We start from the raw sequence: 18211 nt of genomic DNA, 5'->3' as shown, positions 1-18211 counted from the left end.
TGTTTCTCCTTGAATTTTCACATCATCTCATCAAACACCATTGAAACACATACACTATACACTATTAAAGCGGTCGTTACCGTAAAATACAACAATATATAACGGTATCTTGGATATTTCAATAAAAGTTTAAAATGGTTTCATAAGTTAGGTTATTAGGCCCTGATGTAATGACGTTTTTGTTTCTTTTACATTCTACAATTGTCTATGATGGGTAGTGTTGTGACTAAAGTTGGTGATATACTCGTAAAGCCGCTACACACTACCCGACTCACAGTATAGTCATACTTTGAATGGGCGTTTCTCAGAGATGACCTTCGGTGCCTGACTTCGGTGCCAAATATTTTTTTTAACTTATTTGATATGCGACTTTAATTCCTAAAATCTAGCCTTAGAATAAAAAATATTGGTAGTGGAGGCCTCCATTAGAACCTTATAGTTTTTAAGATATTTGAGATTGAAAAAACACCGAAATCATGTGCAGGCACTGAAATCAATTGGCGTCACCGAATTCAATAATGCATACACAAAAATCACATTTCAATTTTATATCTCAATCGTATTACATTTTAATCATATTTTTCATTCTTATTTGATTATAAGCGATGTAATAAGGCTAATGATCTCGAAAGCTTACATAAATTTAATAGATTTTAAAATAACCTAATTACGGCTTGTAAAACAACATCTCTAGAAGATATCCCACACTATTTGACTGTCCTCTCATATAATAGGGTGGTGGGCGATGTATGGTCCTGGAACGAGTTTCAGACATGTCGACCACAAATTCGCACATTAGTGCCATAAAGGAGAAGACGTTTGTTTCACACAATCCGACCGCACACGCATCAAAAAGAAACTTATGTTACCTACACTCGATAAACAAGAAACTTTTGAGTGGTGTTCAATGCTCAAAAAATATTTAATGCACTTATAAAGCAATGTGATGCAATACGGAAAACAAGTATTTTTGAATAACAGAGTTTTAAAGCGTGAACTCCATCAATTTAAAACTATTTGAAGTGGTCGACTAATGCTTGAAGATCTAATAACCTGTTAATTATTTGAGGGTGCTGGAGATCTCCAGCATTCTGAAACACTTGAGCTAATTTGTAACTCCTATATTTAGACATAAAGACGTAAGACATTGAGGATTGTTAAAACATTTGCTATGTTCAATTTGTGTCTATGGCTATCCTTTAGAAATATCGATCAGTAAGGTACGCTCAGTGCCTTTGAAGCGATCTCGACATTAGAAGGCCACTTTATTTTTAATCCCTTGTTCTGAACATCCCGTCCCTTGGGTGCATAATACTTACATACACAAGTTATTGTAAAAGAAGTGGGATCTGCATTCATTTAACATGGCTGACACGTTTAAAGTTATCGAGGTGTAGGGCCTCAGGTGATACAGAGGACAATTAACATAATTTACTTCATTGGTTTGAAGAGAACATCAAGACAGAGAAAGAAACATTGGGTCTACAAGTTTCAACACACGTCTGGTTTAAAAAACTACTCATAGTAAACTAGTGATTTTTTGTACCTATTATGACTTAATTTACTTACAAACATAATTTTACGTTTATACAACGTATCTTGCACTTTTTAGGTGTGATAAATTAGTACAACAAGCTAGTATACAAAGCAGGATTTGAATTCAGTGATCACTTTTTTGATATCGGTGGTCAAAAAATCCACCGAATCCAAGGAAATCAACACCAGTGATGTCAAAATTAATCGCTTTTTAGCAATTACAGAAATAGCATGAGTGATACAGAGGAGATGTAATAATGATGGATTTACGTACTTTCGAGGATTTCTTAAGCACTTGCATAACGATAAATGCACTGAAACTTTCGGAGTAAATTGCACCACCGATCTCAAAAAAACATAGAACCAAACCCACCGAAGGACGGTGAAACCTTTAAAAAATCACTTTAATATACTGTGACTGTACCTCTACTCTATTCAACGGTTAAGGCACAACTAAAGCATACTATGTTTGAGACACTGAGTTCCTGGTTTACAACTTTGAAGGAGTACCGACATGTTTTGCAAATTACACCGAAATCAGGCACTAGCCCGGGACACATCGTAAATTTGGTTTTATTCAATGAGTTGAGCAAACACATTATTGTGATATAAAGAATATGATAAGTTAACTAATACCTTATGCGTGAATACCCATAATAACTGCGATCTAATGCCCCATCTTGAGTAATAATTTTTTGTTTCATAAAATCTGGGTGCGGGACACTCCCACCGAACATCATTTTTGGCATTTGAATTTTTTTTCCTTGTATTATATAAATAATAAATAAATAATTTGATAGTGTCCCAGACAGAACATAGGCTGAAGATCATGCCTAAATTAATTCAGATTTATTGAACAGTAAATTCAATCATTTATTGCCCCGGACACGTAAAAATGGCCCTCCTGAGAAATGCCCGAATGCAGTTTTGTTTCTTTAAAAAAATAAAGGATGGTCTCCTTTAAGTAAAATGAGCCAGCTTAAGGATTTAAGATAGTTTCCCTCCAGGGCCCGACTTATCTTTCCACCCTGTATAGTTCGTTTTATTTTAGCATTAAAAATAAGGTAAACAATCTTTATGTCTTTGTTTTTCATTGAAAAACACATTTTAAAAATAAGTTACGGCAAATATGTAACAATAATGAATCCAATACGATCATTTATATTCTTCTGCTTTCATAAGTAATAGTTACTGATTTTTAATAAGCGTAATTAAAAGACATGTCAAGATGGCTTACCTTCTTTCAAGTTCTTTCTAATGCAAAAAAAAACGACTTATGGGTGCCGTCGCACCAAGGTCGTGATGCACTGCGATAGTGTGTTACGGCCTTAAGTAAAGGACTAAGTGAGACTCTTGCCCATCACTAGTAAATTCATCATTCAGAGACAATTTCAATATGGCGGTTTGTTTACATAGTTCCCAAGTTCTATTGAAATGGACTTTAGCCATTCCTATGCGCCTTTTGATCTCCGGAACACAGCTGCCATCATTAAATATCTTTGACCCCAGATATACGAACTCATCAACAGTGTCTATACCCTGGATTGTAGGAGCTGCAGACAGGCGGCATTTAAGGTACAGTTGTACATTATTCTTAAAGCTTATAATACACTGAATGAAAATATATCCATATCCAGTCTTTTAGTCCCATGGACTTCGAGTTTTAGCCGTGGGACAGTAACAAATGCATATTAGAAAATTGACCCAAATATATAAAACATTTAATAAATTATATTATGTTGTACCTAATAAAAAAAATGATAACATTTATAATATTTCCTGTATAATAATTACAGATAAGAATTCTATCTTGTTTCATACTTTTAGAGCGCGATTTGCAGTAGTCGTGTTTTAGTTTTTGAACTTATTTTTTATTTAATTAATTTTGGGGTCATGATTTCGTTACTATTTGAATTCACTTTATATTACATCTGCGAAGACGTCCTCAGTAGCTCAGTACAGAAATGCACGCAGAATGCCGCAAAACTCGGGCTACGCCCGACTCCTTTGGCATGGCGGCGCCTTCAGCGTCCGGCTTTGGAACGCGTACAGCGAGCCTCGTACGTCGGGCTACGCACGACTCTTTTAGTATGAGGGCGCCCGACTTTAGAACGCGTACGGAGCGCCACGTACGTCAGGCTACGCACGACTCGTTTCGAATTTCCTCTTTTCCGCACTTGTATCGTAAATAACTATTACGATTACCTATTCGCACGTGTATCGTACAACGTTTTACAGTAAATATGGCCCTTTAAACTTTTGATATGCGAAAAGTGCTATTTTATGCACTAGTGCGGGAAAATAGGACCACATGTACTGTAAAAAATATTATAATTAAATATAGTTACAGAACTAAGACATAAATAATACACATTTAGTTTACAGCTATTCAACAACGAACACTTGACCCTTACCTTATTCAACTCGGTAGCCAGATGTATGGGCGCCTGGCACTTCACGTTCCTGATGCCAGTATCCACGTGTCTGTACACAAACACAAGATTAGGGTAAGAGTGCGCAGTGGAGTTGGAAGGGTTAAGTTACAGTGGGTCAAGAAAACTGGCGTTCAAGATGCCGATCTACATAATGCCACGTAATTAAAAAAGTAAGGAAAGTCCTTTTTATGTGTGCTTGTCTCGTGCTTGTATATTCATATTCTTTATTTGTATTGATCATACATTGTCACAGATGCGTAATTTACATTATTATTATACAATAGGTATGTCAGAAATATATACAAATAAAAGTAGGTATCATTGTAAACATTGGAAAAATAATAATAATTAAATTGACAATAAAATAGTTATACCCCGTTCCAATACGTTGGGAATAATAATAATGGCTTTCCATTTAATATTCGTTAGCCTTCTAGGAATTCCTTGACCGAATAAAACGCCTTTTGGATCAGGAAACACTTGAGTTTTTTTATAAAAATGAGATCTGAAGCAACATCCTTTATATCGGTCGGTAACCTGTTATAGATTCGTGGACCTATAATTCGGAAGAAGTTACCTGTTTTTGCAAGTCTGTGCCTAGGTATTACTAGTACCTGCGTTCGTCTTGACGACTCACGCGTAGTAGAGGTGGAAAAGTGTTTCCTGCTCCGCCGGATTAGTTTTCCCACCTCGAATATAAAGAGCGAGGGAACCGATAGGATGCGTAATTTAATAAAAAGTTCTCTTGCCGGTTCGTCGGGCGGTACTCGGCACATAGACCGGACGACTTTTTTTTGGATTATAAAAGGGCGATCACGGTCTGCAGCTAAACCCCAAAGATCGATTCCATAGGAAAGATGGGAGTGAAAATAAGCGTAGTAGGCGGCTAGCAGATTATTTTGGGACAAGGAGCCTTTGAGTCTGGTTACGGCATAATAGCCAGAGTTTAGTCTAGCACAGAGGGAATCAATATGCTCCTGCCACTGCAGTCTACTGTCTAGAGTGAAGCCTACGAATTTTGCGGAGCTTACAGCCCCAATTTTAGTGTTTTGTATTACTACAGGGATTAAGTTTGTGGTCTTATTTGTTGCCAATGAGAAGTCCAGAATATTCGTTTTTTCGAGGTTGAGACTTGAGCTGCATACCGTTCGCAGTAAACCAGTGCAAGAGCTTCATTATTACCGTTTCAACATTGATACGGAGCTCATCTTCACAGTCCCCGCTCACTACGGCGCAGATATCGTCTGCGTACATAATGAGCTGGGTGTGAGAAGATAAAAATGGCAAGTCATTCATCAGTACCAGAAATATGGTGTTACCAACGTTGGACCCCTGAGGAACTGACCGGTCACCAATATCACCTGGTACCGAAGCATCACCAGCCACTTCCGTTCTTTGGGAGCGCTTGCTGAGGAAGGAAATAATGAGATCCAGGGTCACCCCACGTACGCCATAGTGTTCAAGCTTAGCTGCTATCAGTTTGTGATCAACAAGGTCGAAAGCGCGAGATAGGTCGAAAAGTATAGCGGCAACACGTTTTTTTGATTCTAGCCTATCTAGTACGCTCTTTACCACCTCGCGTGCTGCCTCCACCGTCGATCGACCAGCCTGATAAGCATACTGCTGAGAGCATAACGACTCATTCGAGCTAAAGAATCTCATCAGTCTGTCACAAATTCCCATCTCAAATATTTTAGAGATTGCGGGCACCAACGATATCGGACGATAGTTTTTTAATTCCTTCTTGCTACCCTTACCTTTATACACAGGTGTTACTTTTATACTCTTTAAAGTGTCAGGATAAGAACCGTTTGACATTGAGGTATTAAGATGGTTGCATAGCAGGTTTAGGAAAATGTAAGGTAGTTTACGCAGTGCAGAGGTTGGGAACCCATAGACGTCTTTGGTGGCCTTCAATTTAATATGTTTAATAATTTTGACCAGCTCCGGTGCCGTAAATGGAGTCATAAACATAGTGTTCGGTACGGGTGGTCTGGAGGCGCGCAACAGTTTCAGAGCCTCGGGTATGTTGGGCCTGGTTGGAGTGTCGCGCACCACCGCCAGGTAGTGCTGATTAAGCGCGTCCGCCAGCTCGCGACTGGAGCCCTGCGATCCACACACAGCATGCCTAAGCACACGAAAGTCATCTCCTGACAACTTACCTTTATTTATTTCTAGTTTAATCGAGTTCCATAAGGCGCTACTTTTATTCTCACTGGATTCTATATTTTTATTTATAAACGACCGTCTAGTTTTAGTAAGTAAACTATAATGTTTGCATTTATGAGCGTTAATTAATCGAGCTAGGTCAGCATTTAAGGGATATAATCGCGTGAGCATTCCGAGAAACAAAAGAAGTTGTTTACTTTTTATAGTTTCGTCATTATTCCAGACTGAATCCTTAGATCGCACCAAAACAGACCTAAAAGGGCAGTGAAGATTAAAGTTCGTTATAAAGACATTATAAATATCATCAAAGTTAAATTTATTATAGTCAGAAAATTTGGACCAATCATATAATTCCAAAAACTCGAAAAATTTTAGCATATGACGGCCGTTTATTATTCGTTTTTTTACGCGGCGCGTGGTACACATATTTTTGGGTGTGGATATTACAACACAGACCGCACAGTGATCACTTATATTAAATTCCAATGGGTATGCTTTGGTGCGGTCTAAGGGCAGGTCCGTATACGCGTGGTCCAAACTGGTTCTGGATTCACCCTGTATACTTGGAAAGTTTACCCTAGAAGATATATTATACCTAGCCAATAGCTCATGGAGTAACCTGATCTCTTTCGATCGTTTCAAGGAATCCACATTAATATCTCCCATTATTAAAATGTCCGCGCTGTCTTGACTAATATCGTTCAGTAGTAGTTCCAACTGATCAATAAATATATTAAAGTCACCCTCCGTATTGGAACGGTATACACACAAAACAATAACATTAAAGTTTACAAGTTGCACTGCCGCTATCTCAATGTGCATTTCAATTGAGTATTTTATGCCTAAATCACCCCTATCCAACACGGAAATACTGTTATGCGCGTATATACAAACACCACCGTGAAGGCGATTTTTACGGCAGTAGTCAGAGATTAAAGTGTAATTCATTAAACTTGTAACCGCAATCTCGTTAGATGTTAACCAGTGCTCAGTTATTAACAGTAGATCGTATTTAGTAACTCCTTGGAGTATGCTTTCGATAGAAGTAGTCTTACTGCGTAAACATCTAACGTTTTGGAGTAATATATGCAGTTTATCACATTCACTATTCATGCGCTGCACCTGGCTGTTGCCCGTTGGCTGATGAACCGTCGACTGGGGTCGGGCCACAGTGGTCGCGGTGCGCGGGCGAGCCGCTCCGGGCGGGGCGGCGGGGGCGCACGCGAAACCAGTTCGCAAACTTCACTCCGTGTGGCCACACCGTCGGCGAAGTAAACCGCTCAAGTAGACTTTCTGGCATACCGATGATAAATGAGGCGTGCCTGTTGGTATTAATTTTCCTCTTTTCGACGAAGTACTCTGCAGAATTATCAACTTTTTTAAGGAAATTCACTATATTTTCTTCTGTTGTCTCAGGCCTGAAAGCCCACGCTTGAATATACTTCATCGATTCTACAGTTTGAATGTCCTCATCAGATTGTCCGGTCCCAACAACGACTTTATTTATTTTTCTTTTTTTCTTGTTAGAATGTTTCGTCCATGAGCCGTCATCTTCATCGTGCACACTGGAGTGCTGGTTTTCCTGAATTGGCACAGTGGGCGTACTAGGGGTGGAAGTGTCAGTATCAACTTCCGCGGTCGGTCGCTGTTTTCGTGGCCCCAACACTCGTGACAGATTGTCGTAGGCTATCGGGAGTATTCGGTAAACGATTCATACCTCGTACAGCCGTTCCGCTGGCCCCACCAGAGTTCTTCCTCCTTGTTGCACTTGCAATGTCGCTAATGGCCACCGCCGCTATCTGTCTCGCTTCTCGAACTGGGCGCTGAGGTGGCGGTACTTTGGCGGTAGTGACAGGTGGTGCTGGTAGCGATTTGCGGGTGGATTTTGAATAGTTGTCACCTTTGTCTACGTTATCTTCATGACCGTTATGTGGAATCGGGTTTGAGAGTGTTAGTATTAGGTCATTTTGCTCACCTATCTTTGCTTCTAGAGTGCTGACTTTATTTACCAGAGTGGATAGTGTCTTCTGGAGTTCGCGTACTAAGTTTTCAAGCACTTTGTTCGCCATTATACTTAGAATTATAATTAAATACGCTGCACACGATCTGTCACCTCGTGACCCCAAGCTGCTGAGTCGATTTCTATCAAACATAAAGAACTAAGAACCACCGCAAGGAACACGCTTTCACGTAAAAAGACCGCATTGAAATCGGTCCATCCGTTGGAGAGCTACGATGCCACAGACAGACAGGCAGACATTGGCGTCAAACATATACCTGCTCGTATAAGTAATGCAGCGAATGAACAGATTTTGATAAAACATGCCTTTATAACCAGCGCAAGAAAACTTGTGATAATAAAATCCGTTTTTAAATCGGTTTACCCGTACAGGAGCTACGATGTCACATACAAACACACACACAGCGGTTTTTGCGTTTATGGGTTAAAAATGCGTATAATAAATTACTTGATATTACCTATTTAAACTCATTTGTTCAATCTTCATGCCAATTAAATTATAAGAGGACAGAATTAATATATATTATAGCAAAATAAATAATGTTAATACCTTTAAACCCCCGTTTTTAATAAAAATAAAGGATGACTCACGCTAGACGTAAGGCTCTGGCGGAAGATCAGCGCTGCGCTCTCCGCGCGCAGTATTTATGCTGAGTCACGCCTGTTCTCTACCACAACACATGACATGACCCTCTTATACTTATGTAAAATATGTCAAATAACGAAATTGCTATTACTGCTATTAGTGTCAAATTGTATGTTGCCTTTATCTTTTTAGGGTTCCGTAGCCAAATGGCAAGAAACGGAACCCTTATGGATTCGTCATGTCTGTCTGTCCGTCCGTATGTCACAGCCACTTTTTTCCGAAACTATAAGAACTATACTGTTGAAACTTGGTAAGTAGATGTATTCTGTGAACCGCATTAAGATTTTCACACAAAAATAGAAAAAAAAACAATTAATTTTGGGGATTCCCCATACTTAGAACTGAAACTCAAAAATTATTTTTTCATCAAACCCATACGTGTGGGGTTATGTATGGATAGGTCTTCAAAAATGATATTGAGTTTTCTAATATAATTTTTTTCTAAACTGAATAGTTTGCGCGAGAGACACTTCCTTGGTAAAATGTGTCCCGTCCGCGAATTTACAAAGCCTATACTGATAAGGTCCAGATGCGAACTGAACTGGATTAGCTTTTGTTTGGACAAAACTTGACCAAACCCTAATCCATTACAGTACAGAAATTTACTGAAATCGTATAGACTTTGTTGGCTAAATTAATATGGATATTGTTGCTACAAATGCTAGTTTGTTGCGATCTAAACTTGAATAATATTTTAGTAATGACTCCGATTGTATTGTATTAATTAATTACCGTTCGTGCTAATTACTTAAAAATGCCTACTTTTTTTTTCATTTAAGAACTATATCAGGTGAGATTTCTTATTAGGACATGTTTAATGTGAAATCGTAATACAATTATAAGTCGACTGTATTTTATAATACATTGGTACATAACGAAGTAGATGATTTATTTAAGGACCAAGATTTACTACGGTGTTCTGCCTTTTCTCCGAAGTTTTATTGTCCGAATTTCACTTGCCAGACAACTTTTTGCAGATGATTTACTTTGGCAACCAACATTCGCCAAATTTTCGTCATGACAACGTTCTACATTATAGAATTATTGTTAAGTAGATTATTACTACATAGTACAACGTTTGGAGTACATTTCTTTGGTCAAATCATTCAACTTGCTAGATATTTATTAATACGATATCGTCTAGTCATTTGACAGAGTTCAAGATAGGTGCGACGACGAGCGAAGCGAGGAAGAGCGTGTTAGGTGAACTGCGACCAAACAGCGACCCGACTTTTTTTTTACATAGAACGACTTTTCTGGCAACAGTTCATTTTCCTGGGGGTTGCAATTCTAACCTAACCTAAGCCACTTTTCTGGCAACAGTTCATTTTCTTGAGGGTCGCAGTTCTAACTTAACCTAACCCACATTTTTGGTAACAGTTCGTTTTCTTGGGGGTCGCAGTTCTAACCTAACCTAACCCACTTTTCCAGCAACATTTCGTTTTCTTGGAGGTTGCAGATCAAACTAACCTAAACTACTTTTGTGGCAATTTACATGAATACTAGGTGAACAGTAATTTAGTAAAAAAATTATTGTTGAAATCAATATTCAGTGAACTTTATTAGTGTCGTACAAATAATACTCGATGAATAATATTGAATAATGACGGCGAGACTCCGCTCGACTAGGTATTGTGAGAGCATTAATGTTTAAATATATCGCGACAAAATCTAAACCATTTGAGTAAATGAGTATTATTAAAATTTAGATATCACATTCAAACGTGCCTGAACTTACTAAACTCGACTAGGTTTTGGCGTGAATAATATTTGAAAATATGTATGCAAAAAGCTAATCCATTTCAGTGACTACTTTTTACCGAAACGGTATAGATATTGTCTAGTAATATGCTTAAACAAAAGCTCACCTATTAAAATCTGCGTCGTGACTGAAATAGTATAGCTTTTGTAAATTCGCGTCCCGTCCCCCCCCCCCTGTAACTTAAAATAAGAGAATGATAACACTAAAAAAAATATCAAACTTCCACCGAAAATTGGTTTGGACGAGATCTAGTAAATAGTTTTTTTTAATACGTCATAAATCGTAAACCGCAATTTTATTACGTTACTTGCTGCTACGGAACCCTTCATGGGCGAGTCCGACTCGCACTTGGCCGCTTTTTTGTCTCTTGTCAACTTTCTTTTTGTCTCTTGTTATTATTCATTGTGTCACAAAGCATGTAAGATTTTATCTATCTATCTAGGGCCGGGGCCGGGGCCGAAGCTTCCGACGCTTCGTTTTCTATGGAAAGCACCACGTGATCACCGATCAGCCGTCATAGAAAATGACATGTCGGACGGCTCGGCCCGGGCACGGCCCGGTCTAGCGTGAGTCATCCTTTATAGTCCCATCCGGCAACTTGGAATGTTAGTAGCTTATTCAAATACAAAGAAATAAATTTACGTCGTCAATTTTTGGCAATGATAATAATGATATGATGAATAACAAAACCAAGTTGGCGATAACAATGACATTTATGAATACAATAAAGATGTTGACGATAATAACGTTGACAATACTGGCGGTGATGATAATGATAATGACAATAATGATGTTCATTATGTAAACGGTATTAACGATGGCGATAAAATAAATGTTGACAACGATGCCGGTGATGGTATTAATGATGAGCTTACTGTTGCAGCAAGAAGTCGATGGCGTCCAGCGCCTCGTTCTCCACGGCCGTGTGCAGCGGCGTGTTGCCATTATTGTCTTGTGCGTTTAAGTCTGAAACATTAATTATGCTTAACTTAAGCAATGAAATTATAACTCCAGAGAGGTTATAGACATTCGAAAATTGAAGAGCTCACATTGTACAAATTGTACAGTATCTCCCAAGTAGCGCCTACGCAAGCTATAAACCACGTCTCTAAAGTGACGTCCTCAGAACATGACCTAACTCGAATATAAGAAAGTGATATACTCCGCCTAAACCGTGACTTCGATAAACTAATAATATCTCCAACCACATAAGCAATGAAGCTGTTTGTAATTACGGTGTCCCCCAGGGCAGCACATTAGGTCCATCTTTGTTTCTGGCCTATATAAATGACCTTTGTAAAACTAAGATCAAGGGCGCTAAACTTTTAATGTTTGCTGATGATACAGTGTTGGTATTCCACGGAAAAACTTGGGAAGATGTCAGAGTACTAGTAGAGGCAGGATTAAGTAGTGTCACATGCTGGCTCGAGAACAGTCTCCTTAATTTAAATATTAGTAAAACCAAATATCTATGCTTTAGCAAAACGTCTGCAGCAGCACCTGACTCAGCACTTGACACTATGAAAATTCATACCTACCCCTGCAATAGACAGACAAGTAACGGTGAAATTACCACGAACTGTAACTGCGGTATCTTATCTAGAGTGGGTACAATTAAATATCTTGGCGTTGTCATCGACGATAAGTTGCAATGGGGTCCCCACATATCTGCCACTGCTAATAGAATCCGTAAACTAATATTTATATTTAAAAGCTTGCGAACGGTGGCGGATCATAATCTTTTATTACAGACATATGACGCCCTATGCCAAAGTGTCCTGACCTACTGCATATGCTCATGGGGAGGCGCTATCAAAACACATCTTATCGAGCTCGAACGGGCACAACGAGCAGTTTTAAAAGTGATGTTCTATCTTCCATTTCGATACCCTACTGAGATGCTTTTCAATATAGCAAAAGTTTTAAGTGTACGCAAACTTTTTATTTATCAAACATTACGCAGATACCACAGACTAATAGCCCCTACAATCACATTTGGCAACAAACGCATAGCTCACTACCCCGTACCTCGCTGTAATAGTGCATGGTCTAAAAGGCATTTTTCATTTTTGGCACCATACTTATATAACAAAGCACACAAAACCCTTAATATAAACAACATTAGTAATTTTCAATTAAAAATCAAAATTAAGATTTGGTTAAAATCATTAAGTTATACTGAAGCAGAAGAGCTATTACGAAGCGTGTTCTAGTACATACAATCTAAAATAACCAGACACACACGCGCGTAAACACACAGAAACACACACATATTCTAAAAATCAGACACACAGAATACTCACACACGCGCGCGTACACACACATCACAGTTTCATCTTTCTTTAAAATTAATTTTAATATTGTTAAATATGTAATATAAAATGTCTAACATTGTAACATTACCTACGCTTGTAATTGGGAAGGAACTGGCTCTTGAGACACAGGGAAACCTACTTTGAGAGCCAGGAACCAATGTTATGTAACAACTCAAAGTTGCAATAAAGATTATTTTATTTATTTTTATTTTATTTTTAATAAACTGTCAAACAATTACAATATGGCGGACGATTATTTGGACTTTCACCGTAGGTATTTAAGATTTTTTTCGCTTAAAATTTAGTTTCTTCTTCACAAGTGTGACGAAAAACATTGTGCGTAACTCCGGGGGTAACAATTTCTCTCGTGACCAATAGTTCACTTACCCCCCTCGTTGCGCAATGTACCTATACTATTGCTGTCACCTCGTGATGTGTCAGGTATGTTTATTTCCTACCTCCGCCATAGTTGGTGATGATGTGCAATATGTTGGTGGTGTTCCTGGCGGCGGCCTGGTGCGCGACGGTGCGCCCCCTGACGTCCCGGACGGCCAAACGCGAAGGCTCGCTTAGGTATAGGCGCATGAAGTCCTCGGCGTTACCGCTTTCCGCCGCCTGCGGGACAACATTGACGTAAAGTTTAATACCTACCTTGTGTTGTAACTATTATGCCATTGTTAGTGATCTATCGCTATCTGGCGCGGGTGCACGGAGCGGATGAGCGGGTTAACAAAAAAATAAATGTAAATGAGCAACGCACTGACGCGGACGCGTGCGACGGATTATTCCTACAATGTGGCCTGCGCGCGCGTGCGCCCGCTGGCGTCCAATGATGGTCCCTATTCCCTATAACAGTTCCTTCAAGTATCTTTTTGTTGGGTATAATAAAAAAAAATAATTAATAAAAATTCGTTTTTACAATTTTTATTTAAAAAATGTTACATTTCTAAATAAATGAATGTGCCAAACTTCCAAATAATGTCTACAAACAATCATTGGACGCGCGAGGTTCCGATATATTGTAAATTTCAAATGAAAATAACTAGTCCTAATAAAAAAGAGCAGCATAAAGATAAATCGCAACATAATCCTGTTTAGAAACCTTCACGCGAATAGGTACAATACAACTTAAACGGAGTTAGTTTTCCTTTGAACCGAAGATGCCTTTAACTCTAAACGGGGAAATGAGATTTCCAGCACCGTGCGATCCTATTAGAATACAAGACGGGTTATTTACTAAAGCACCCTGTTTACTTAAAAATGCAGTCGGAAATGTATCCAATATACAGGGCGTCCCACAGCTTGCCGCATGGAGGGAAAGTACCCTGAATATTGTAGATGGAACATTTTACTGAAAGAAGACATTATATTAATTTAAAAAACAATTTAAACTGCATTCATAGATTTTTAATTAATTACGTGGTTGAAATAATGATCCCTTTCTTAAAACATTCTTTCATTTCGGCAAAATATCTGTTTGTAACATACTTCAAAAACAAGTCCTCAATTAGTCGGGATATTTGTTATTTCTGCCTTCTTCGGTATTTGTTTATGGTGTGCAATAATGAGTATTTGGGCGTTTTCTAAAATAAATATTGAAAACCTGATTCTTTCAAATCTGGACGTTCTTGGGCTCATTCTACTCAGAATCGACAGCATTCTCCATCGCACCATTAAAAAAAGATGTCCCAAAATGTCCATTCTATTACGTCACGTTTTAGTATGTAAATAAATTCACTTGTATGTGCGTGACGTAGTGGAACGTACAATTTTCATACAAATTTTTGGGACATTTTATTTTATCATCAGAATTGAATTTTTGAAATTGAAAGAACCCAAAAACACCAGAATCTGTGAGAATCAGGTTTTCGATATTTATTTTAGAAAACGCCCATATTTGTATTGTTTGTATTGTATGTAAAAGTTTGAAAAATTATAAAATTTTGCTCCATTGTTTGTTTGTGTGAGTGATCCTTATAGTATCCGTGTGAAAAGAAATGTCATAACATAACTATGACATAACAATGAATGTTGGCATTTTAAACTCTGTGCTGTGCAGTGAAGTCAAAAAAACTTTAAAATTCCTTACATGCTATTTTTACATTACAACTCAGTAGAAGCGAACAATAGTACATTGTGTATTAAGGGCGGGAAATAAGAAATTACGAACGAGTGTCAATTTTAAGCCCGACGCGAAGCGAGGGCTTAAAATGTTCACGAGTTCGGAATTTCTTTACCGCCCGTGGCACACACAATGTTTTTCATCACACTTGTAAGGAAAAAAAGGAGAATTAATAAAAACAAACTTCTGTATAAAACACTTTTCCGCCCTAGGGCGAAAATTTCAATTTCCCGCCCGCAAGCCCTACGTGTAAATAAGTGTTTTTCATCACACTTGCTCGGAAAAGATTTTTTCCGCCCTAGGGCGAAAAATTCAATTTCCCGCCCGCAAGCCCTACGTGTAAATACATCTTTTCCGAGCAAGTGTGATGAAAAATACTTTTAGGTACCCTTTTACCTATTCAGCATGGTCAAACGGTACCCAGTAGGTATAACATAATCAACTAGAACGTTTACAAGTTACGAGGCAGTCTATACAGGGTGTGTCTCACCATGGGGCTTTAAATCCAGGGCTCGATTCTACTCGCTAAACTGAGCTACATTTATTATGGCACCAACCCCGAAACCCCCAAAAGAAATTTTTACTTTTTCATACATTTTGGCTGATCAGATGTCGACGTTTTCTATGGAAAAGCCAAAAAATTTTCCCCGATTTTAGGGTTGGTCCCATAGTAAAAGTAGCTCAGTTTAGCGAGTAAAATCAAGCCCTGGATTTAAAGCCCCATGGTCAGAAACATACTGTATAGTCTCCAGTCCAACCATCCACTGGTGACCGTATGAATGCGTTGAAGAGGCCATTATTTTGGCAATCTGAGTTGGCAACGAGCTATTTTGGCAACATGCGCGGTGGGTGAGCCCGCGCGTTTTGCGATCGCCTTTTTGTTTAGGACTGGATGTTTCAGGGATACACACAATCTTTTAGTTCAGGGTGTGGTTCTGTCCCTTCGTTCGTTCAACACTGTCATTGAAGATGGCCTGTGGAATATCAAACGTGCGTTTAAAATTTTATGTGCCGTTGGAAGTATTGATTCAGATTTATTTATTACATGATACAGATTAAATTATAAATTGCAGGTATGTCTGTCTACAAGAATTCGTAATTATTATGATCGTCAAAGTACAAGAATATAATTAATAAAATAATTGAATTCAGATATAATAATAATATGTGATTGCGTTAATTGTTTGCTTTTGTATTATCCAAGACATACTTAATCACCCACCATATGTGAAAGAATGATAGGATTCATTGATAGTGTTGTGTGTGTATCTGTATTCGACGGATCAGCGCAAAGAGGTATCATCGCACCTAAATTTGAAATTGAATTCAATTTATTTTCTATCATTATAATAATATTTTGTTTATCTTTACAAGTTCGCTTCGTGAGCTTTGTCCCACACCACAAGCCTACACTACACAACAGATCTACAATGTACCAAGATTGCTTGTTAAATATCATATGTAAGTGCGACCAAAATCAGAAAGCAATCAAGTGCCATTAGAAGTACCTATATTGAATTCAGAAATAATAATTAAAAGAATGCATAATTTTTTTGATTCCGTACCCAAGGGGTAAAAATGAGACCCTATTATATACTAAGACTTCACTGTTCTGTCTGTCTGTCTGTCTCTCACCTGTCACCAGGCTGTATCTCATGAAGCCATGAACCATGATAGCTAGACTGTTGAAATTTTCATAGATGATGTAAATAATTCTGTTGCCGCAATAACAACAAATACTAAAAACAGAATAAAATAAATATTTAAGTGGAGCTCCCATACAACAAACTTAATTTTTTGCCGATTTTTACGTAATGGTCGAAACCCTTCGTGCGCGAGTCTGACTGACCATGATATAATTAACCACCGTGTCTCCTGAATACAGCTTTTTGTATTTTCCAGTCCGCTAATCTTACGTTTTGGTACATTCAAGCGCACCAAACATTCTTTCAAGCACATTCTTCAAGGGCATTCTTGTACATTCAAGCGGTCGGCCACGTTTTTTTTTATTCGTACCCTGTCTCTTTCGCACTCATGTAATGTACATTGAATGTGATGGCTTCTATTTTGCACATTTCAACTTTAAAACAAAACCCTAAACGGCAAAGAAGAAAGAATCTTCTGATCCTCTCTACTTCTTATTATTTTGTGATAACACACTTGTTACGCCGGTTTTGCAGCCATAATAACATTACGGTTGTTTTCATAACTTGCGTAAGACTAGGTCAAAGAAAAGGTCCCAAGTCCAGTCTGTGTTTGGACAACAAACCTGCTTATCCTATAGTAGTAAGGGTCAAAACAGTGTACACATCGTCGACTTGCCTCATTTCGCGTCTCAAATACACAAAGTTTTGTTTGACTTTTAATAAGGCAAATGTAAACTGTGTTAAAATTCATAATTAAACAACGTTATTTTCACTATCAAAAGGGTAAAGTGCGAATTGTTATTATCGACATATTTAAGAGAATTTGAGCTGTAACGACAGTCGCTTTAAAGCTTCTTTCACGATATAACCACTTCTCAAATACTATCTAAAAATATAGGGTAGTAAGTAAGTATGAAGTATGTATACATTTAATCCGTTTTTGGTTTTAGCGATATTTTAACGAGAAAATGGAAGGTTTCTTCAATTTGTAGTAATTGCTTTGAGGACAAAATTGCGTAATTCTGTTGATATTTGGTGATATCTGTCAAATTGACACGAATGTTCTGGAACACGTGTTCGATGCGGGTAATTTAGGGGTATATGCTTGTATTTTATTTTGGGGATGAAATGTAAAATCGTTCTCTCTAATGTGTTACAAGTTATAAGTGTAATATTAGAAAGAACTGTACGTCATTCTAAATTATAGATTAGGTAAGAGTTATAGGTTAAATCATCAATTTAAATCTTCTCGTCGAGACAGAGGTGTAGGGTTGGAACCGGTGTAGCTTTATTTGACGTTCATAAGCATACATCGGATTCTAGGTAAATTTGCCCCCTAGAATCCGATGTATGTAATCATAAGCCCATTGTAATATGCCTACTTGAATAATAAACTATCTTTATCTTATCTTAACTTAATACCTTTAAACGAGCAATGCTTATGAAATATATATTATTTCGGGGATCTCGGAAACGGCTCTAATGTTTTCGATGAAATTTGCTATATTTGGGGTTTTCGGGGTCGAAAAATCGATCTAGCAAGGTCTTATCTCTGGGAAA

At 38.0% G+C, this 18211-nt stretch overlaps 1 protein-coding gene and 1 long non-coding RNA gene across 2 annotated transcripts in view; one reads left to right on the top strand and one right to left on the bottom strand.

The window, feature by feature from the left end:
- LOC134804146 (transient receptor potential cation channel subfamily A member 1) overlaps positions 1-13519 on the bottom strand; it is a 52788-nt gene extending 39269 nt beyond the window's left edge. Inside the window, exons 1-3 of the mRNA XM_063777091.1 lie at positions 13342-13519; positions 11444-11534; positions 3951-4020 (exon numbers count right to left, since the gene is read on the bottom strand). Of these exons, the coding sequence (XP_063633161.1) occupies positions 3951-4020; positions 11444-11534; positions 13342-13468 (288 nt within the window). The 5' untranslated portion in view covers positions 13469-13519. The remainder of the gene's footprint in view (positions 1-3950; positions 4021-11443; positions 11535-13341) is intronic.
- LOC134804155 (uncharacterized) overlaps positions 8920-18211 on the top strand; it is a 431198-nt gene continuing 421906 nt past the window's right edge. The window contains exon 1 of the long non-coding RNA XR_010146077.1: positions 8920-9186. This is a non-coding gene — a long non-coding RNA (uncharacterized LOC134804155). The remainder of the gene's footprint in view (positions 9187-18211) is intronic.

Source organism: Cydia splendana, chromosome Z (genome assembly GCF_910591565.1).
Source record: "Cydia splendana chromosome Z, ilCydSple1.2, whole genome shotgun sequence".
Lineage (NCBI taxonomy): Eukaryota > Metazoa > Arthropoda > Insecta > Lepidoptera > Tortricidae > Cydia > Cydia splendana.
The sequence above is the reverse complement of the archived record's forward strand: the minus strand, read 5'-3'. Positions and strand labels throughout refer to the sequence as shown.